This window comes from Falco naumanni, assembly GCF_017639655.2.
Source record: "Falco naumanni isolate bFalNau1 chromosome 20 unlocalized genomic scaffold, bFalNau1.pat SUPER_20_unloc_2, whole genome shotgun sequence".
NCBI classification, from domain to species: domain Eukaryota; kingdom Metazoa; phylum Chordata; class Aves; order Falconiformes; family Falconidae; genus Falco; species Falco naumanni.
In genome coordinates this window covers 199,255-220,832 of record NW_024427346.1, presented here as the reverse complement: position 1 = coordinate 220,832, position 21,578 = coordinate 199,255, and the positions used below count along the sequence as shown (strand labels likewise).

The window sequence follows — 21,578 nt, the reverse complement described above, 5'->3', positions numbered from 1 at the left end:
CCAGTCCGGGCAGCCGCGAGCCTGGCGCGGGGGCAGGAGCCGCCCCCCTCGTTCGCTCCCGGACTCCACGCACCCCCGTGCCCCGGCCGAGGACGGAGGGAAGGGCCGTGCATCCCGCGTGGGGGCGAGCGATTCCCGCCCGCCGGGCCCGGGCTGCGGCCGCGGCCTGCGCGCTCCGCTGGAGGCGCCTTCCCGCCCTCGCGCCGGCAGCGCCGCTCTAGCGCCGCCTCTCGCTGGTACCCGCCGCTGGAAACCGCCCGGCTGGAGGCGGCGCCAGAGCGGACGCTCTAGCCCCCCCCCGCGCGGGGCTCGGTGCCGTGGGAACTCTATGGTGGGGATTTCTAGGCGAGGCCTCCGCGGAGACTCTATGGTCGCAGCCCGCCCACCCCGAGCGTCCCGCGCGGGCCCGCCGTGTTTACGATGCCGCCGGCGCCGGTTTCCTGAGGCGGCGACGGGCGCGGCGGCGGCGGCTCTCCCCACGCGCGGCCACCGGCGGGGCCCGGCGGGCCCCTGAGGTAAGAGCGGGCGCCGGCGAGGCCCGAGCGGGCGGGGGGAGGCCGCCCCCTCCCCCCCGCCCTGCCCGCCCCTTCCCCCCCGCCCCCGCCGCCCGCGGGCCTAGGCCGGGCCGCGCCGCTCCCCTCCGCGCCCGGTGCCGTCCCTGCGGGCCGCGGGGGAACGGCCGAGCGCCGCCACAGGCCCGGGCCCGGCCCGCGGCCTCTCCCTACAGCGAGGGGCCCTGCCGGCGGGCCTGCGCCTCCGCCGAGCCCCGGGCCCGGTCCATGTGGGCCCCGATCCCCGGGCCCGGTCCGTGTGTGTCCCCGGGCCCCGTCCCTGTCACCCTCCGACCCCCGGGCCCGGTCTGTGTCGTCCCTCCCGCCTCCCGCGAGCCCAGGGCCGGGTTGTGTCGTCCTCCCCGGGCCCGGTCCGTGTTCCCCTTCCGAGCCCCGGGCCCGGTTTGTGTGTCCCCGCCGGGGCCCCTTCCCTGGCCCCCCCGCGAGCCCCGGGCCCCGTCCCTTCGCCCCCCGTGAGCCCCGGGCCCGGTCTCTGTCCCCACCCCGGGCCCCGTCCCTGTCCCCCCCGAGCCCCGGGGCAGGGCCGAGCAGCCTCCGGAACAGCGGGGGGTGGCGAGGGGCCCCCGGCTCCGTCTGGCGGCTCCAGCCCCGTTCCCGTCCGCTCCGGAGCCGTTTGGGATCGACCCATGGAAAATCGAGGCCCTGGGTGGCGGGATCACCTTGCCCCCCCTGTTAATTCTCACCCCGTATCGTTCTCGTGAGGCTTCTGACCCTCGAAGCCACGAGTAGCGGCTTGGTTCGAGGCGGCTGGACACAAATTGTTGGTAAATTCGCTCAGGGATATTTTCCTGTCACAAATAGCCAGACCCCTCATGTCACTAGGACATCCACGCTTTTATTTCTGATGCTGCTCCTGTGGGAACGCTGGCTGAGCTTCCTTGCGCTGCGCGAGGCTGGGGCGGGGGGGTGAGTGGAAGAAAACACGTATGGAAAGTGCTCCCGAAGTTTGGAGGAGTATTCCTGTGCCGATTTGTAGACTGGGATCCAAAACTGTCACTGGGTACGTTGACTCAGGTCTCCTCGCTTGCTTGCTGGTACAAACTGGGAGGATGTGCTGTCCTTTGCCCCGCTGCCTTTCACCAGTTCCTGGAAAAAACTGGAGTTCTGTTAGTCTTCGGGATGAAAAAACTTGCCCCAAGTGTCTTAATTGCAAAATTAAGTAAATAGTGGTTTAGCTGCCATAACTGGTGAAGATGGCTTATTTGGGGGTGTTAAAGAATCCAAAATTTCACCAGCTTACTGGAGTATAATTTCACCAAATCCTTTAAATCCCTTTCTGTGATTTGCGTGTGTCATATTTGACTTGTCACTTAGTATTTGAGAATAAAACTTGGCATCCGCTATTTGATTTCTGACTTGATAAAGTCTTTTCGGGGAAGACAAAAAAAAAAAAAGGAAAAAAAAAGATCAGTTGCCTCTTGGAATATTGAAACATCGTTCGGGCCTTTTCTTTGCTCGATTTAAAAGGGGAAAACAAGCTGGTTTCTTGCTGTGGGGCTGTCACACTACAGCTCACGTCTCTGCCTTCACGGACAGCTTTTATGATCCGTTATCTTACTCTTTGCCTCCTGATTATGCTTTAAAGCTTCACCTGAGGCCGAGAATCTGTGACTTTTAGCTGGTTTATGAGTGTTTAACTAGAGACAATCCCTGTCTCGGATGATCTGGCAAAACCAAAATCGTAAGGACAAGGGAGCAGTATGTGGTTCCCGGGACGCTGAAATAAAGAGTGAATCAGGGTAAAATCTTGTGGAGATCGTTCCTGAGCAGACACGGTATGTCTGTAAGGGACCGTCTCTTTAGCATGTTAGGATTTTTTTTGTCAGGATTAGTAAAAGCTGTGGGAATGGGCTTTCCTTGTTTATTTCTTTTTTAATTGATACTCCTCAGCCGTTTGGGAGTTGTGTTCAGTGGTTCTTGAGCAGGGGTTCAAAGGAAGGAACCGTTGTGGGATTAGGAGGGTATGTATGAACTTCAGGATGATAAATTAAACGTGCCCACGTTGAAATACGCCATTCCCATTTCTCTTTAAAAGGAAGAGATGTTGGCAGCTCAGACTCCGTTTAAAGTGAAGTGGGTTTCTTGGGCTGGAGAGAGCCGATTCTCAGGAGTTTCAAAGTCCTTCAAAACAAACTTCATAATGCTGCTGTTGCAGAACCTTAAATTGAGTTACTTTTGAGGAGCAGCTGCGTGGAGGCATTGGTTTTATTCTGCAAGCACCATCCTTACCCATCCGACTATCAAAACATGGGTTTCATGCAGACTGCAACAATAACTATTCTCTGGCTAATAAATCATCGGGTGTTACTTTTACAAATTCCCTCCTGCCAGTGCCCTGTGACGTGTCAAACTCTTCCCTCACCCCAAAATGCAGCTGGTTTCAGCGAAAAGTATATTCTGTTGATGGAAGCAGCTTTAACTGTGGTGTGCAGAGCTGAAACCCTGATGTATTTTCCGTCTTTGGTACTTCTTTTCTAAGGCTGAGAACGTTGCAGGTTGAGGTTTGGCATTGGAACTGTCTTCCTCAAAGCTGACAGATGGGAATCGCTGTTCCAGGTGTTCTGGAAGGCCACTCCAAGGGAAAATCTGTGGTTTTCCAGCAAAATATGTTGTTTTAGCAAGGTAGAGGCATGTGACCCTTGTGTGACAGTCCTGCAAGGCCAAGTAGCGCTGCTCCTCCTTTACCCAGTGGAGGCTGGAAGGCGCAGTAGTAATTTTCACCTTGTTACAATCACTTGGTAAATCTTTTTTTATTAATACAGTTTTACCAGAATTGATAGACGTTGGTTGACTATTTTGTAAAATATTACAGAGCAGGCAGAGGTGAAGTAAACTTGAAAATCACATTTATAAGGGGAAATACTTTATCTTTTCTTCCTGTAAGTAGGGCTTCACACCTAGGAGAGAAAGATCAGCAAAAACCTTTGTGCTTTCTTCCCAGTTTGTTTATTTTGGGTAGTTTTGTATCTGTGGGTTTGTTGTTTCTTGCAGTCTATTTTGGGGCTGTTGTGAGTCTTTTGTGGGACAATAAGGCAGAGCGAAACAGTAAAAGAGCAAGGGGGAGACAGAATGTGGTTTAGCGCTACAGAAATGAATTGGGGTATTTCTGTAGCGCTGGAAATTTATTTTAATTTTTGCTGTTGATCAGATTTCAGTTTGACAGGGCCCTGTTTACTTGCGATGCTCCCTTTGCAGGGGGACGAAATATAGATTTTCCTTTACAAAAAGCTAAAACTACATTAGAGGGTGGAGAAAGTTGCGTCCCTTATCCGTGCTTGTCATTAATTCTGCTCTTTGTTTTTTATAGCTTCCAGATACTTAGATGACTTTAGTTCTCAATTTTCTTGCTTTAACAAAAAGCAAAAGCCAAACCCAGTTTTTCCGACTTTCAGGCGAGCTCTGCAGCAGCAGGAACAGCAAAATGACAGAACCGCAGGGTCCGCTCCTGCGCGGGGCGTGAACAGCGTGCGGCGGAGCAGGGCGCCAGGCAGGATCGCCGCTCGGCTGCGTGCTGCGGGCGACGCGGAGGGGCAGGCACTCCTGCATTAGCAGCAGCAGCGATGTGATAATCTTAGCAAAGGCAGTCGGGAGAGGGTTGATTAGCTAAAGGTTTCCAGAAGCTGGGAACAGCTGAGGCACTGCCCGCCTCCCGTGAGCTTTTTATTCCAGGGTGAAGCCTTCGTTTTGCTGCTTCAGCTTCAACTGCGGACAAATTGTTTTATGCTTATAGACATAAGGACATCAGGAAGCCGTCTCGTGTGTTGGAGAACGTTTTTTTCCTGCAGATACAGTTTCTTGTGTCACCCAACCATCGGTTTTCTCCCAGCAAAATCCTGGTTTAGTAACTTATTTGAGGAGCTCTGCAGTGGGGCTCCTCGCACAAGTAAGGATTGCAAGAGCGAGGTTCTGGTCTTGGTGTACGTTGACTTTTTACCCTCTAAGTATACGTCAGGCTGCAAGAGCTGTGGTTTATCTCAGTAGGGAAAAATCAATGACTCACATTTCCACAGAAAGAAATGTAATTTCCAGTCTCATAGCAACTGTCCTTTCAACAGTTTCAAACCTTCTGTGACAAAATGTTTAACACTCACCGACCATCTTTTAATGCTCTAGGCTGGTCCACCCACTCGCCCCAGCTAAAAGCATGTGGGTTTACATCACTAAATCCCCCAATATTGGAGGGGGGATGCTGTCAAGACGTCGAACGGTTAAATATAAAATCTTAGAAATGAGAGAAGTGTTGCTGACTGTATTATATGGAGACAGAGTGACTTTTGCAGGGTTTAAAATCCAAATCTGTGTTCTCTCTGCTTTGATTCTGAATCCTTGTTTTGTATTTATACACCTTCAGATGGTTTAAAATAGGTTTGGCTGGTAACAGGGGTAAAAGACTTTGGAAAATAAGTTTACTTAGAGCAGCATATTCTTTAGGATGAACGCTTTAGCTTGGTTTTCTTCCTAGATCTCATGACTTTATTTTTATTAGGGAAAAAAAAACCAAACCAGGAAATTGAATAAATACATTTGACAGTGCAGTTCAGCACGGGGTAGGTCTGAAGGAGCGCTGGCGGACGGTGGGATCCTGGGTGTTGTCAGGACGAAGTGGGACTTGTCACTGGTTCCAAAACACGGAAGTGACAAAAAATGCCGGGTTATTCCATAACAGCAAGTGCCACCAAAGGACAAAGAATTAATTAAAAATATCCCAATAAGACTAAAAGCAATTATGCCCTGAGATTCTGTCAAGCGGGAGCCAGGCACCTGTCTGCCGTTCGCATTGCTTATTAACTGAATTTAACTCGTTACTTTTCTTGTAGCTGATTATGGAAGAGGTGCACAAGAGCAGCAGTAACAGTTCAGTGACGCCTTCCCAAACAGCAGCTGTACAAGGTACAACACTACAGGCAGCTCAGCTCTCTCATATTGCTCAACAGGTAAAGCCTGGGCCAAATCTCAGCAAAACGTTTGAGGTAGTTAAGAGCCATTTTTGATGTACGACAAACGATAGTAATCCTTGAGGTTTAGAAATGCACAGAGAAGAAAAAACAAAAAAACAAAAAAAAAAAAAGGGGGTTGAGAAAAACGTGCTACTTTGTCGATGGACGATGTAGAATGACTTGAGGGTCTTGTATTCAAAAGACCAAAAATACTTTTCATGCTTGCACAGTGCAAAAATGCGGCCAGGTCTTTTTGTTAGATTGTACGTCCTTTGAAATCGTCATCGACCTGACACACAGGAGCTGCTTGGTGATGAGTTGAAGGCCTAATTTTCATAAATTTTTTTTCAGACAAAAAAGCATTTTCAGCTCCTTTTGTAGTATTGGCAATCCTGGGTGCTCAGCACCATGGAAACACTTGGAATTTAGCCCAACTTGAATGTATCTAAACGTAATAAATCATGCGAAGTTGGAAATTTGACATACTTACTACAAGGTAACTTCGCTTTCAAAGCTTGAAGCTGAATTCCTCGTGATTTGGCTTTCCTTATCTGAAGGAACATCCCCGGGGAGACGTGGAAGTCTGCTCCCACGGCCACGCAGCCATCCTGTGGAACAGCCGAGTGCTGCAGCTCCTCCGCTGTTTACCCTGTGGAGACGATTTCAATTTTGATGCAAAATGTAGATAACTGCACGAGGCAGAGCTGGGACAGGACACCGGCAGCATCCTGCTGGTGGTTTACAGGCTGGTTTTCTGATCTGGTTTTACACAAAGTTGCCAGTGCAACTTACATCATGATGTACAGCATGCAAGTAGTATTAAATGGGAAGTTACCTGCTTGAGTTTTAATGAGCCCTTCATCTTTTCCTATAGTCCAGATTAATAAAAAGAAATTTGATGAGGAAACTGGTTATTTACTTCTGCATCTACATGTATAATTTTAATCAATTTTTAAGTGCAAAGGCTCGTGCGACTTCAACACCAAAAATACAAATCTGCCAGAATGTAAAGAAGCCTTTTCCATAGGGGTAGCAGTAATAATTAACTTTTTGCCAGTTAAACCTAGATTTCAGCTACAATCTACAACATTTATCTAAATCAACATTTTTAAAACATGAAAGAACAGATGCTGTAATTTTGATTTGCAAAAATCTGCTCTTTGTTCTTCTTACCTGTCTGGAGCTTGCATCGTCTCCTTTGGTTTCCTTTTACTTCCCTTTAGTTACAGCCCTTCTGCCTTGAACTTTCCAAGTAGATTGATCAGCTTTTGCTGTACCTAACACTTGTGATTTCTTCTCTGTGACATTTTTGAACTGTAGCCTCATACTGGTTGCTTAGAAAAAAATAAATATCCAAGAACACAAAATATGTGCGTAATTCGTGCTACCTTCTGCATTACTTTAGTATTGTTACTCTGATCTGTCCTAAGCCCTCAGTCTCCATGATAATTTCATCTTGATGTAGATTTTAGTGCCCTGAACTCCTATTAATTTAATGAGAATCAAGGTGACTTATTAGGCACTTTTATTTCTGCTTATCTAAGTCCAATACACTCTGAAAATGGAATAAAAACTTAAACTACCACGAATGTGGGGCTTTATCTGTGCATATGGATGGAGTTAGGTGAAAGCAGTCGTGCTCACTTTGTCTCAGTGTTGTGAATCTGAAGAAATCTGCTTCACTGTGGTTCATTTAGAACCGCATGTATTTAATCCCTCATTTTAATTTGCAGCATTTTAATCTCTCATAATGCTACATACTTGATTTCCCCCCCTAACCTAAGGAAACAAGCAACTGTTTCAGCCTTTTTTGTATGCAGATACACATCTCAAAAATGAGCATCTTTTAAAGGGTGACTTCAGTAGACTTACAAGAAGCTTCTGCTAATGCGTGTTCTCCACTGGTTTTCCTACGTGTCTACGTGCTTTGTGAACCCCGTGGAACAAACGCTCTTGTTAATGGTTCTTTGCTTTGTTGTAGATGTCTCTCCGAGGTCCTGCTCCCCTGACAGTTGTTCAGCTTCCTGGAGAACAAGTCCAGGTCCAGGGAGTCATTCAGACAGCTCAGTCCTCTTCTGTAATCCACTCACCTCAGGTGCAAACAGTGCAGGTAACTATTGAACGTCTGTTAAATAACCCAGGATCCTGGTTTGTGTAGGTGGGGAGACTTGTAAAGGCTTGTCTGGCTCAGTGAACTGCCACGGCGCGGCCTTTCCGGCCCTGCTGTGAGAGACGGTGAGCAATCCGGTGATGGTGTTTTTGGGATACATCATTCTTGATGATTATTGAGGTTTGAAATTCTTGGTATTTCAACTCTAAAGTTGCCTTTGGAGTTGAAATGAAGCTATTGAACGTTGACTCCCTTTATAAAACAACGAGCACACCACAACTCTTTAGTTGGTGCTCTTAACAGACACGCAGCCGGTGTGTTTTAATACCCGCGTAAGGAAAGAGTAGAATAAGCCGGTGAAGAGAACTGTGTGTTTGGAAAGGTAGAGCTGAGTGATGGCTGATTGCTCACCTCCTGGAGGCTGGAACTCTGCTTCTGTGGTGCCCAAGTGTTCTGCTTGTGTCTCTTACTCATTTGCCATGTGATTGTTGTACAAGCCACTTCAGAGAGGCGCCTTGGTGAGTTTACAGTGGGGGCTGCTACTACTTCATTCACTTCTTGGCTGCAGAGAGCCCTCAGGGCAGCACGGCGTGGGATTTGCACTGCAAAATAACTGCGCTAGTCAGCCAAGCAATGGGAGGGGCGGTGCTAAAACGCCTTAATTTGTCACTGCTCCTTTGTGCTGTGCTTATCTATTCACATGACATTAAATTGAGAAATCATAAAAAGTAAACCTATGATGCCTTTTCAGCTGTCATAGTGCCTGTAACATCAGATCATGGAAAAGAAAACACGGTTCACTTTGCTGAGAGCAGTTCAGCTCTGTTTTATAGGGTGGTGTTACCTGAGTCTTCGTTAATCCCGTTCCCATCATCGTGTTCTAGCTGCAGGGTTCCCACTGACTGTGTTTCTTCCTGGTTTTTTTTTTTTTTCTGTAATTTATGAACATCGTGGCCTTGGGGCTCAAAGGGAGGAAAGAAGTGATACACGAGCAGCTTGTTTTCAGTGTTGATAGTAGGCTGCTCTTTTTGTCTCCGTAGCAGCAGTGAAGTGAGAAACGCTTGTCCCAGAGCTGTATGTATTCTTCTTGACTTTGTTGCTGGCACATAGATGAGCACAGACCAATTTGTTAGCTTGTATTTAATGAGGAGCATCAGAGAAAAAAATAACTCGCCAGCTGGATGAGGACAGGGTGGAATAAAGAGAAAATTATGGATAATACTTTGCCCATTTACTCCCTGATACGCTGCTGCCTTAAATATAATTTTCAGTTGACTCTTGTATTCTGACCAACACGATACACTGCTCTATATGTGCTCTAAAATCTACATAAAAGATTTGCAGTATTTTACACGTTTGCTCTGTACATAAATGGCGTTCCTCTTTCCTTTCCCACCAGCTCCCTACACACATTTACGTGTGGGAGTGGCGCACCTTTTCAGACCACACCAGCTATTAGTAAACCATTTGTATTTTTTCACACTGCTGTTTTAACATTCCAGATTGATTAGCGCTGCGGTTTAATGCAGCTGGAACAGCTAGCTTCAGATGGTGCGCTTCTCTCCGCTTTTAATGTGATAAATAGTTTGGGAGAATCCCTTGAGCTTGCTTTTTTTGGGGGGAGGGGGTTTGTTTCATTATGACCTTATTAACGTAAAAGTCTTTGATAACTGCTAGAAGTAGTAGCTAGCACTGAAACTAGAAATCTGCCTTTTTTCATTTATCTTTGCAATTTGCTTCATTTGTGTAGTTTTCAAGCAGCTTTAGCTCATACACAGTTAAAATGTGTCATCCTGTCTGGATGTTTCTTCTGAAATGTACTGGATAACCATGTGGAATGTGTTTTTTAGGTATCGTCTTTGTCTGAGAGCGAAGATTCTCAGGATTCATCGGATAGCATAGGCTCTTCACAGAAAGCTCGAGGCATCTTAGCTCGTCGTCCATCTTACCGGTCAGTACTAGATGTAATAGATGTTGTATTCTCATTTGAAACCAAAATAGCAGCTTCTTTCAAGGGCTTCCTGCATTCTGCAAACCTCCAGGTTGTTTTCTTTCTCTTGGAACACACATGGGATCTGTTCACGCAGTGAACGGTTTGATGACACCAAGTTAGCTAGCATTTGCCACAGGGAGACTTTGACTTAACTAACCTAAAAGAACTAAACTAAAAGAAGTTTGTAACTGCCGTGGCGGTAATTTGTAATTTTTTTCCCAGTATTAAAAGCTGATAAACTCTTTTTTTTTTTTTTTAATAGGAAAATTTTGAAAGATCTTTCTTCTGAAGATACACGTGATAGAAAAGGAGATGAGGAGAGCCCCGGTGTCTCTACTGTTACATCTATGTCCGTTCCCACCCCTATCTACCAGACAAGCACTGGACAGTACAGTACGTTACACAAAATATATGTCTAACAGGACACTTTTTTTTATTCAACTTACCTCAAAATACAGATTTTCTTTTTGTTATGTATTTGACTAAGCTGAGACTCAAAAGGTTTGGTTGTTTATCTAACAGTCAGTAAGGTTAGTACTGTTACGATGTGGAAATAGACTGGTATCTAAAGGCTTCAGATAAACTCAGTGCTTCACGATCTTAATTTTTTACACCTTAAGATAAGACATTCAGAGGATGTTGTTAGGAAATACATAGCAGTCTTCTATGTTACATTTAATTAAAAATGTAAGATCAGTGAAGATACCATTGTATAGATCACAGGGCCACACCATGAGGTGTTCCTGTGGTGTCAGGGAGGTAGCAAAAAAAAGGATTTGTTCCTTTGATTTTATCACCTAATATTCATTGTGCTTGCACACGGAAAAGCTCCGACCCCTGGAGCACCTCCTTCCCATCCTTGCTGTCTGGGCTGGGCATCGTACGGCTGTTTCTCGCTTCTCCCCAACAACTCCTTTGCCTGTCCGGATTTTTGCGCCTTTTTTAAGTACATTTCCAGTGAGGAGCCACCAGCTGTGGCCATCGGGGGCCTGCATGGTGCTGGTGTCTGGCTCAGGACAGACAGCATCACAGGGTGGGCAGGGGCCTCTGGAGATCGCCCAGCCCCACTAAGGCAGGGTTGCCTCGAGCAGCTTGCACAGGATCATGTCCCGGCAGGTTTGAGTGGCTCTGGGGCAGGAGACCCCACAGCTGCTCTGGGCAGCCTGTGCCAGGGCTCCGTCACCCTCAGAGATGTTTTTCCTTGTATTCAGACGGGACTTGTGCCCACTCATGCCTGTTGCCCCTTGTCCTGTTGCTGGGCACCACTGAAAAGCGCCTGGCCCCGTCCTCCTTGTCACTCACTCCTAAGATACGGGGGGACATCGGTAAGGTCCCCTTTCAGCCTTCTCCTCCCCGGCTGAACAGCCCCAGCGCTCTCAGCCTTTCCTCATCAGGCATGTGCTCCAGCCCCTCACCATCCCTACAGCCTCCACTGGCCCCTCCCCAGTAGCTCCCCATCTGAAATGGGCAGCCCAGCGCTGGGCACAGCCCCTCCCGATGTGGCCTCACCAGGGCAGAGCAAGCGGGAGGATCCCCTCCCTCCACCCGCTCCCCCAGTCCCACACGTCCGCTTGCAGAGGCCCCCCCGGTGGCTCCCCCGCCACGACACCTCGCAGCTTACCCCCAGTAAGAGCCTCGTAGCACAATCTGAACGCGATGGAAGGAAAAAGCCCTTCAAAACCAGCACTGTTTCAGCAGGGGGAGTAGCTACACAGCCTAGAGATTTACCTGTATCTGTATGTTACAACGTACAGTTACAAACGCTGGTGCGCCTGTTCCTTTTCTTTTTTTTCAAGTTGCCATTGCCGCCAACGGGTTACAGCTGGCCAGCCCGGGGGCAGATGGTGTGCAGGGTCTGCAGACGCTAACGATGACCAACGCCAGTGGTACTCAGCCGGGGACAACAATACTGCAGTACGCGCAAACGTCAGATGGGCAACAGATCCTCGTACCCAGCAACCAGGTGGTAGTGCAGAGTGAGTACAAGCCTTCTGGCAACGGCTAGTAACGCCGACCGCTACTGCGAGCGTAACTTCCTAACGCTCCCGCGTTTTGATGCCTTCTGCTGTTGTCGTCGCAGCCGCGTCAGGAGACATGCAGACTTACCAGATCCGCACCACACCAACCACCACCTCCCTTCCTCAGACCGTCGTGATGACGTCTCCCGTCACCCTGACGTCACAGACAAGTAAGACAGATGATCCGCAGTTGAAACGAGAAATAAGGCTGATGAAGAACAGGTATGGAAGTGCACGTGGGCTGCTTGGTTCTGTGTGCTGAAATCCATCTGCAAACGGCGAGCCTTGCACGCTCACGTTGCTGATTGTGCCATCAGTGTGGCATGCTGCGTCCGGTGACTAAAAAAATGGGAAATTCTGACCAAAACGTGTTCTGTCTTGTGCGGTTTGGAGAAAAACAAACGGGGTTTTCCATGCAGCTTGACTGCCACACGTACTGCCAGCTACGGTGAAACTTCGTGCTCTCCGTCTAGTGTTGCGTGCTTCTTGGTTTGGTTGCGCCGGCTCCCTGCTCGCCTGGTGGTCAGGCTGAAAATGTTCCCAAACCAGACACGTCTCAAATCTAAAATAATTCCCTCTGCTTGTTCTGTTCCAGAGAAGCTGCTCGAGAATGCCGTAGAAAGAAGAAAGAGTATGTTAAATGCCTGGAAAATCGAGTTGCGGTCCTGGAAAATCAGAACAAAACTCTAATTGAAGAGCTAAAAACTTTGAAAGATCTTTACTGTCATAAAAGTGTGTAAGAAAAGAAGGTAAAACTTTTGTGGACTGTTTAAATTTCAGAGGAGAAATTTTTTTTATACTGAATTTTTTAAACTAGATGAAAGGTCAAAACCGAAACTTTTCTACCTAGATTTCACAGCTTAAAGACTCTATAGATTTTATTTACAACGTGTTGGTGACAAAAGTACAAAAAGGAAACAAGAAAACCTCACCAAAATTCCTGCTGGCACAACTGGAAACTTTATAAAGTCAAGATTGCATCTACAATTAAAGGACAGTCACGTTTTACGAGGCAGGTGATTAGAATTTCTTGGAAAATTTCTACAAATACCTCTTGTAACGGAGGCAATATTTGGTTACAGTTAAAACGTGGATGAAATGGAATCCTTGCCATAGTTGACATTATTAGTAACATTTATAACCAGTATATGTTTTGATTTCTTACTCTTTTCCAATCCTTTTTCTTTCAGTTCTTTGTATGTAAATATTTTTATTTTAACCTGTAAGTGGTTATTTACAGGTGCAGATGATAAAAAAAAAAGCTTATACTTTGCTAGAGGTATAAATTATGTTTACTCTTTCTCGGCTGACAGTTTAAAAAGTTGGGGGTGTTGTTTTTGTTGGGTTGGTTTTTTTTTCCAACGTTTGCTGTGTTTATCAAATTTGGAAAGGATCTGCAGAAAGCAGCGAGAGGCCTAGTCCTGAAAATGTCTTGAGGCACATGAAATCCGGTGTTGACTTTTCTTAAGAGAATTCAACACGTCCAATTCTTTTCAAGTCCGGTGTGGTAGAGCGAGTACTGGCAGACAAAAAGTTTCTGAAGAATGATTTCACGATAGTTTGTTCTTAGTTGCTGGGCATGATAAACATCTATAATTGGAAAAAAGTAAATGGTGTGCTGATTATATATCCAGTTAAACACACATTGCTTATCCTGTCTGGAGGTTCTACCATGCTTTGGAACGTTTAAACCAAATAGAAGAAGGAGGATAAAATAAAGAATTGAAGATATATACCAAAGGGTTAATGAGGTTCTAATATATGGTTTATATGCTGAAAGTAGTGCAAAATTTCCGGACTAATTTTGTAAGGTAGGCGATATTTTGCAAAGTAATGGTATCTTTGTAAGAAAATATTCTATTGAAAACAGGTAGATGGTTGGTATATTTTGTAGCTAAATTGTGATCTTTACAAATTCTGAAATTGAGTTTATATACGTATTTTGACAGTTTCTATATTTCATTTTAGTAAACAAATGAAATATTTTGTGAACCAGATTTTCAAGCATATATTTTTATGGATAGTACAAAGTCAAATGAGATCCTCTTTGGTGTAGGAGATATTTGAATTAATTTTGTATGTCTGTAGGCAACTTGCAAAAAAAAAAAAATCCTAAAGAGTATTGGGAAAAAAAAAGAAAAAAAAAAAAAGATCAGGGCTTTCTATTCCCCACAGTTGATATTATCTGCACATTAGATCTGATTGCTCTCAGAGATTCTAGTTTGTATGATTTTGATTTGTTTCAGATGAAAATTCAATGTTTGACATGATCAGGACTCTTTTGGGTGCGGAATCTCCATTCTGGGAGACACCCAGCAGGCGCTGGAGGCGGGCCTGGGCAGCCTGCTCCAGGTGCCCCCGCCTGAGCAGGGCCGTGGCCGAGGTGACTTCCCGAGGTCCCGTCCAACCTCGACCGTTCTGTGATTCTGTGATTCTGTGACATAGAAAACCGTGTATGCAGTGCTTATTGCATGAGTAATAAATACACTATTTTCCATAGTTAGGATCGAATCCTGCTTCCAGTTATGTCAGCGGGAATTGCACTATGGACTTTGCTATTACAAAGGTGTTAGAGCTCCGTGTGTGTGTCGTGCTAGCTCAGATCTGAATGAAATTACAAGATGTACTCACTCCCTAGATGTGTAACGCTTATCATATGGTCAGTCCGTATTTTTTTCTTTTACTCATTTTTGAATTAATGGACTTCTTAGCAAGCAGAGCTCTTTGCAAATGGTATGAGCAAGACTGCATTCCACAATCACATTGTTAGTGGGCTAGAAAAATAGATTTTTTTCTGAAGTTTCTAAATAGATGATGGTTACGGACACGATCCACGATACGCTTCCTTTAGGCCAGACCGGAGTGTACGTTTCCGTTGGCGATCATATCCAAAAAAAAAAAAAAAAGAGTGATTTCGCTGCACGTCAGAAATAACGAGCAAGGTGGAGAAAGTCCTGACCTTAGGGAACTGCTCCACCAGAGGCGGTTGGTGCCTCCCGTTTCTGTTAGCGGAATCTGAGGAAAAACGAACGCCTTGGGACGTGCTTGGCACCGCACAGAATCAGACCTTTCTGCTCTGTCTCCCACCAGGTGTGTGCGCGCTGTTTGGCTTACGATTCAGAGGGTTTGACCTACAGTACTGAAACGAATTTGGTTACTCCTCTGTATGGTATTTTGATCCTCACTGTGTGCTGTTGTTCCTTTACCTTCTTTTGTAATACGGAATAATAATTAGAAAAAAAAAAACAACTATCAAGTGTTAAGACTGTAAAAAAAAATAAATGGTGGCCAATTCTTTCTGTATTCAGCAAGTGAAGCAAATGTAGTGCTGCCAGACATAACGTTAGTCAATTTTTATCCTCTTAAAATAGTGTTTGGGAAAGAGCAGCTTATTTTTCATCATGGAAATATTAAACAGTAACATGAGTTTGCTCTTTTTAAGTAATCACTTATCATGAAGTACTTATTTTGGATTTACTTCAAAATCTAGATTGTAAGAGAGTAAAACCTATATTCTGAGAGTAAGAGCTATAGTACCTAATCCTGTTCTGCTGGTTATTTCCAAACAAAAGTACATGCTTTATATGAATTGTAAATATTTGTTGAAACAATTAGATGGTTGCAAATTTTGACCTTGGTAAATAAAGTCGCCAAAATATAATTCTGATGTTCCTTATTTATTTTTAATTAATGTAGTACTGCAGTGGTTCTGACCAAGGATGCATACGCTGTGTGGTATCAGCTCTTGTACAGTGGCCAAGAATAAATGTTTAGTCTGTGAAACAGCACCCAGAGGTCTTCTATTGGATGTGTCTGTTCAGCAGCCAGAGTACTAGGGTATTTGTGACTAAATTTTAACCCTGGCTCCAGGTAATTAGTGGAGAATAGCTTTTCTCTTTCTGCAGGTGGGGTTTTTTTGTTTTGGTTTGGGTTTTTTCCCCCCTTTTTCATTTTCAGCAAGCAGAGCTGCTGTTAAATAAAAGCATTTTTGTGCTCTGCTGGTACTGACCCAGCAGAGGGAGTGTCTCTGCCATCGACAGAACCACAGTAGCATTTACTGACTAGTGCTTAAGCTGCTTTTAGCTGGAAAAGCATAGAAATGGGGTAGGAAAAAAAGTTTTTTCTGTCGGTAACCTTCCTGTATTCAATTTTGTTATTAGGGTCAAGGCTGTTATTTCCTCTACTGTTAGCATGGATGTCAAAGGCAGAAAACAGATCATACAGTTGCAAACATGACTTCTAAAAAAATGCACGTGTGTCCTTTGGCTCTTAGATTTATTCTGAGACAGGAGTTAGCTCCCTTGTCAAAGTTTCACCAGGCAGACCAAACCTCGATGGTGCCACGGTTTCTCCCTTCAGAAAGTCCACACAAGTGCCGTCTGTATCGCGGTCAGGCAGACGGTAAGTGTAACGCTGATGGGATTCACCGCCTTGTTACTCAGCAGAAGTTCCGATTTTACCCATCCCCTGTATTGCGATAAACGGACGTAGATCCCAGGAAATTTTGGTCGCCCGCAGCCAACTCCAAAGCTGGCAATCCCTATGAGGTAGTACTTGTGGGTACCAGGGTGGTAGCACGCTAAAGGGCCACCGCTGTCTCCCTAGAAATAAACAAGAGAAAAAACCAGTAACATCTTCAGGGGAATAATGTAGAATTAAGTCAGTAATACCTCCACTTTTTTTTTTCTTTAAACTTTTTTTAAGTTAATTGGACAGTAAATACACAGCAGTACACAAATTCAAGTAGAATGTGGTGATGCTGGGTGATTCTGCCTTGACTGGAATACTAGCATGAGCCTCAGTGTCTTTTTAAAGTTCTGTTGTTTTGCTTTCTGCGTCTTTTCACCCTAAGGCTCATCTCCCTAAACTTCCTCGTGTATCAGTATGAGAAGGTACCGGCCACACCGTGTGTAAGTCCTGAGAAACACGGTAATGACTACACCAGCCTGAATCTTTGCCGTATTGCCTACTTAAAGGAAAACTGCTGAGGGAAGCAGCAGGACGAGTAGCAGACAAAGCACTTAGGAATACATTATGGGTTTTAATTATAAATGTCTCTGTATCACAACTGGTGCCCCAGCTTTTGCACGCTTGTGCTTTTGACCTGAGAATTGTCTTTTCTGAAAGAGCTGCTGATTGCTCAGCGTTTCAATAAAAATCTTGGTGTGTCACTGAACCATATCGCTTCCCAGTGCTGCTGCAGGCACAGAAGCAGGCGAGACATCCACGTCCTTCCCACACACTGTATACGTACAGTGGTACGTGTGTGTGTATCCTTACGTGTGTTTGTGTAATAACTACTTTATTGACATCCTTGTGGCAAGCCTCATAGAAATTTTTGCCTTCTCTACCCTCTCCCTTGGCTCACGTGTTCTTGTCTTCTTCCGAGTATCACCGAATTCTTTGTACAGGTTTTTGAGTTAGGTTTTTTCTTTGGAACCACCACCTCACCTCTTTCTATTTATAATGCTTCTTTGGCAGTTTGGACATGTTTTCTCTTGCCTATTTGTGCCATTTTAATTAATTGCACCACAAATGCTGGCCATCGTGATGCCCCCGAGTCTCAGGCCTCAGGGGTTTCCGTAGTGGCAGGTCGGGCACGGCGCTTGTTCTTACCTGACAGGCGTCGGTGCCTCCTGATCGAGAGCCAGCACAGAGCATGTTGTTGTTAACCAGACCTCCGTACGCATCCGAACTGTTACAGACGCTAGAAGGAATAATTTCCACTCGTGCTTCTTTTAACACAGCCGAAGTTTTACCTTTATTGGAAGACAGCATGTAGAAAGGTAAAATATTTATGCTGTTGGGTGCAGCCGTTCTTTGCTCTTCCCCCCACCCCCCCCCCTTTACCTAGCTTAAGCGTGTTTCTGTATGTGTTTAGATGTGTACGTAATACAGATTGTGCCTGCCTCTAACGGATTTAAATTTAAGTGGGTTAAGGATTTGTGAGCTTGGATTTGATGTAGTTTGTGCAGTCCTTACTCTGAGGAAACATCGATGATAACAACACTGCTCACTAGCCTTGCTCAAAATGTCAGAGGTGACTTATCAAACAAGCTTATATGATCCCCAGCTGTCCTTGAAATTTCCGCCCAAGAAGGATGCACGCCACCAGCTGACATGGTATCGAGTTTGCGCGCATTTTGATTGAAGAGAGAATTTGAGGGAGTGCAGCCATTCATAAAATATACAGGGACCCCCAAGTTCACAATGCACAGCATCGGAACTATTGGTTTTCAATAAAAAAAGCTATTTCCAGGAGACGTCACTGAGTAGCTCTACCATGAATCTGAAAGCCAGGCTAGTTTGTTTTCCTTTTTTTGTGTTAGACTTGGAAGAAAGGCTACAAAATGTATGCCTTTGGTTACACCCCCATAAATCTGATCTGTTTGCGATGGAAGAAACCCTTAAAGCAGATAATCAGTTGCAGAAGGATTTAATGATGTCGTGCGATGAGATTATAAACTAAACAAATTCACTTCTCTCTCTGAGCTTGAGGGACTGGAAGCCAATATTCGTTTTTTAGCTTGTAACTTAATCGACAGCACAAGGAAATCTTTTTACCTTTTTCCACTGTCCGTCCCCAGCCACTGATAAAGCATTCCGTGGCGTTGTCAATGCGCGGGGAAAGGTGTGCGGGAGGCAGGCAGATAGGCTGAATATAGGCACTGTAGCGTACTGCAGAATTGAGTTCAAATAACGCAATATCATTTTCAAATGTTTCTCTCTTGAATTCTGGGTGCACACTGATGCGTCTGATATTTCTTCTTGCTGCGTGTTCACCATGTTTCCGAAGGTTATGCACACCTAAAACAGCTCTCCAGGAGTACGGGTCCCTAAGAGAGAATTTATGTATTTTTTACAATTACATTAAATACATTTCTTGATGGCATTGTTTTTACCAATTGTTTCACTGTTGGCTTGTTCACTTTTAGGAATATATACTGAAAATTCTGTAGTAAGTACTTTCTGGAACTAACCTGGCTAATTACCATTCTGCCTGGTTTTGAATGTTTGCCTAATGCTGGTTATGGTTGTTGAGGTGAATTCAGGTTAATGATTTAAGCTGATGCTCAGATTTTGCTTCCCACCCCATCTCAGCAGAGGCCACCCAGGAGAAATTCTTTTGAAAAAGATAAAAACATGGATTTATTTTGTAGAAAGGAAGTAGGCTTATAGTCACAATGCTTATAAAGACCGTGCTTGACTTAGATTTGGGAAATCCATTAACTAGAAGTTACAAATAATGAGTATCAACTTTATATTAAATTTAGAAATAGGGCCGGAGTAATCCAGAACTAATTTCTATTTGAGTATGTTGAAAAAAATCTTTACTTATATTAGGTGGGAGTTGAATTTGGCCTGCGATGAGCAAAGGGCAGGCTATAAAATTCACATTAACCTCCAAAATTCTCCAGAGCGTAAGATAAAAATTGATTATTCGCAATATAATGCGTCTCTAAATTAATGTTTGTAAAAGTGCATTTAAAGAAGCAAAGAGCTGATCTAAAAAAAGTCCTGATAAACGGCAACATCACGAAGTTAAGATAATTTTTACCTTTCAGTTTCCCTCACACCCAATACCAACTTCCCTGAACTAGTGTGCAGATTTTGCAACTTCGTTAAAAGATTACAGAAAAGAGGGCAGTGATGACAGCACTGAAACGCAGCAGAATTGCTCCAAGTACAATTAAAAGGCCTGTTCTGAGGAGTGTTATTACCACATTGTGAAAAACTGGTTAAGTGCCAACTGGTTGGTTCTGTTTCATTGGGAAAATGGAAATAGCGTCAGAAATAATGAATTGTGATGTTTCTAATGTAAATATTGCAACATCTTTTTGCAGAGGGTTTACTATTTTAGAAAAATCCATTGATCAAAAATTAGAGTTTCAGGGGGGGAAAAAAAAAGCCCCCACCTAAAAAATGTGTCACCTAGATCAAAAAAACCCGACCCTTTATTAAAAATAACAATGGTGGTTCTGGGCCAAGCCAGAAGTGCATATCCAAGACTTCTTGACATCGACTTATAAAGATGTCACTTTGCATGGCGTGCTGGGTTGGCAGCCCTCACCACATGTGACCGTTGCAGCAGAGGTGACAAAGGGGACAGTCTTTGGTCCTCAGAGCCACGAGCGGTCCCTCCTGCAGGCCATATCGCTAAACGGGAGCCGCACAGTTTGTGTGTGTGTGTTGGTTCTGCGCTCCCAGAGCTCGGCCCGTGTTCATCCCATGATCTGCCTTTTGGCCAGGGACAGCACAGGTGACACTTGGCTGAACCGGACCCTCATAGTTAATAAAAAGAGGCGTTAGCACGAATACATACCTCCTTCCTGTAACGCAGTGCCCAGCGGTAAGTACCGATTTCTCATTAACTAAAACTCCACCGCAAATGTGTGTAAATTGGACACGGCCTTGGAGGTTCTGGAGGCTCACGGCCCACGGCCACGCTCCCGCCTGAGCGTCGTGTCCGCCCACGATCCGGGATCCCAAGGTGGTGGCCAGGAGCGGCCGCTCGCCGCACTCTGCAAAACACAATGGTGCCAGTTATGGCGGTCGGAGCGAACAACGGAGCGTTTGGGGGAGCTTGGAGCTTGGGGGGGGGGGGGGGTGTGTTTCTTTCTTTCTTTCTTTCTTTTTTTTTTTAGGGAGTGGTTTCCTAACTATTTTGGTTTTGAGGTTGGATTTTTGGGGTTGGGGGAGTGTTTTTTTAGGTGTTTTGGTTTTGAGGTAGGTTTTTTGGTTTTTTGGCGGAGCGATTTTTTAGGTGTTTTGGTTTTGAGGTGGGTTTTGTTTGGTGTTTGGGGTGGTTTCTTAGGTGCTTTGGGTTTGAGGTGGGTTTTTTTTTGCTGTTTTGGGGGTGGTTTTTTAGGTGTTTTGGTTTTGAGGTGGATTTTTTTGGTTTATTGGGGGGTGGTTTGTTAGGTGTTTTGGTTTTGAGGTAGGTTTTGTAGGTTTTGGTGGGTGATTTTTTAGATGTTTTGGTTTTGAGGTGGTTTTTTTGGTGTTTGGGAGTGGTTTCTTAGGTGTTTGGGGTTTGAGGTGGGGGTTTTGTTGCTTTTGGGGGGGATTTTTTTTAGGTGTTTTGGGTTTGGGGTGGGTTTTTTGGGTTTTTGGGGGGTGGTTTCTTAGGTGTTTTGGTTTTGAAGGTTTTGGTGGGTAGATTTTTAGATGTTTTGGTTTTGAGGTGGGTTTTTTGGGTTTTGGGGAGTGATTTTTTTATGTGTTTTCATTTTGAGGTGTTTTTTTTGGGTTTTGGGGAGTGATTTTTTAGGTTTTGGTTTTGAGGTGGGTTTTTTGGCGTTTGAGGGGTGATTTGTTAGGTGTTTTGGTTTTGAGGTGGGTTTTTTGTTGGTTTTTGGGGTGTGGTTTTTTTAGGTGTTTTGGTTTTGGGGTGAGTATTTTGGGTTTTGGGGAGTCATCTTTTAGGTGTTTTGAGGTGGGCTTTTTTGGTTTTTTTGGGGGGGAGGGGGTTGTTTGCTTGGGTTTGGTGGGGGTTTTTGTTTGTTTTTTCTTTTTTTGGTTTGTTTTCTATTTTTAACCTACAGTGCTACTTGCTGCAGGACTCAATCCTGCAGGACTCTAGATGTTTTGCCACCGGGGCCCAGCATCTGGAGATGCCGGCACTTTTTCTTTTTTTTTTCCCCTTTTTTTCTTAACTTTATACCCGTGTGCGCTTCACCCGGTTCCACATCTATGTCTTGTGCCTGGATTTACACCGCACCTTGAGGCCGAGCGCACCCCACTCCCTCCCGCTTCGCAAATTAATGGGATTTCGGTGCAGGTGAAGTTTTTTTCCTGTGTGCGTGTCTGTGAGGCGGCGCGCGCCCCCACAGCGCGGCTCCCGGCCCGCCACCCCCCAGGCCCCCTACCCCCGGTTTATCCCCGTCTACCCCCGGTTTATCCCCGGTATACCCCCGTTCCCCTCGTCGGCAGCAGCCGGGGCCGCGC

General features: G+C 45.4%; 2 protein-coding genes across 4 annotated transcripts; one reads left to right on the top strand and one right to left on the bottom strand.

Moving 5' to 3' along the window:
- The first annotated feature begins 304 nt into the window (after positions 1 to 304).
- ATF1 (activating transcription factor 1) lies at positions 305 to 15,291 on the top strand. 3 transcript variants are annotated; one of them, XM_040581233.1, is made up of 8 exons: positions 305 to 515; positions 5,390 to 5,506; positions 7,491 to 7,619; positions 9,470 to 9,570; positions 9,875 to 10,005; positions 11,409 to 11,588; positions 11,693 to 11,800; positions 12,226 to 15,291. In XM_040581233.1, the coding sequence occupies exons 2-8, from the start codon at positions 5,396 to 5,398 to the stop codon at positions 12,318 to 12,320; spliced, it is 855 nt and encodes a 284-aa protein (XP_040437167.1). In that variant the 5' UTR covers positions 305 to 515; positions 5,390 to 5,395; the 3' UTR covers positions 12,321 to 15,291. The 3 variants fall into 3 exon arrangements, with proteins under 3 accessions (XP_040437167.1, XP_040437166.1, XP_040437168.1); XM_040581232.1 differs by having other exon boundaries at positions 308 to 515; positions 11,693 to 11,852; XM_040581234.1 differs by lacking the exon at positions 305 to 515 and having other exon boundaries at positions 5,390 to 5,462; positions 11,693 to 11,852.
- Positions 15,292 to 15,572: 281 nt separating this feature from the next.
- On the bottom strand, positions 15,573 to 20,156 carry TMPRSS12 (transmembrane serine protease 12; the record flags this gene model as incomplete). Its single annotated transcript, XM_040581205.1, has 4 exons — positions 15,573 to 16,231; positions 17,247 to 17,389; positions 18,195 to 18,466; positions 19,954 to 20,156. Coding segments are annotated over 4 exons (864 nt in total), but the record flags the coding sequence as incomplete, so codon positions are not given.
- Between the last annotated feature and the right edge of the window lie 1,422 nt (positions 20,157 to 21,578).

Excerpts from the sequence above, each read along its gene's own strand:
- ATF1 (XM_040581232.1), top strand. The coding sequence starts at position 5,396 with ATGGAAGAGGTGCACAAGAGCAGCAGTAACAGTTCAGTGACGCCTTCC. Across the intron at positions 10,006-11,408 it reads GACAAGCACTGGACAGTACA|TTGCCATTGCCGCCAACGGG; the intron begins GTACGTTACACA and ends TTTTTTTTCAAG. Across the intron at positions 11,853-12,225 it reads ATAAGGCTGATGAAGAACAG|AGAAGCTGCTCGAGAATGCC; the intron begins GTATGGAAGTGC and ends GTTCTGTTCCAG.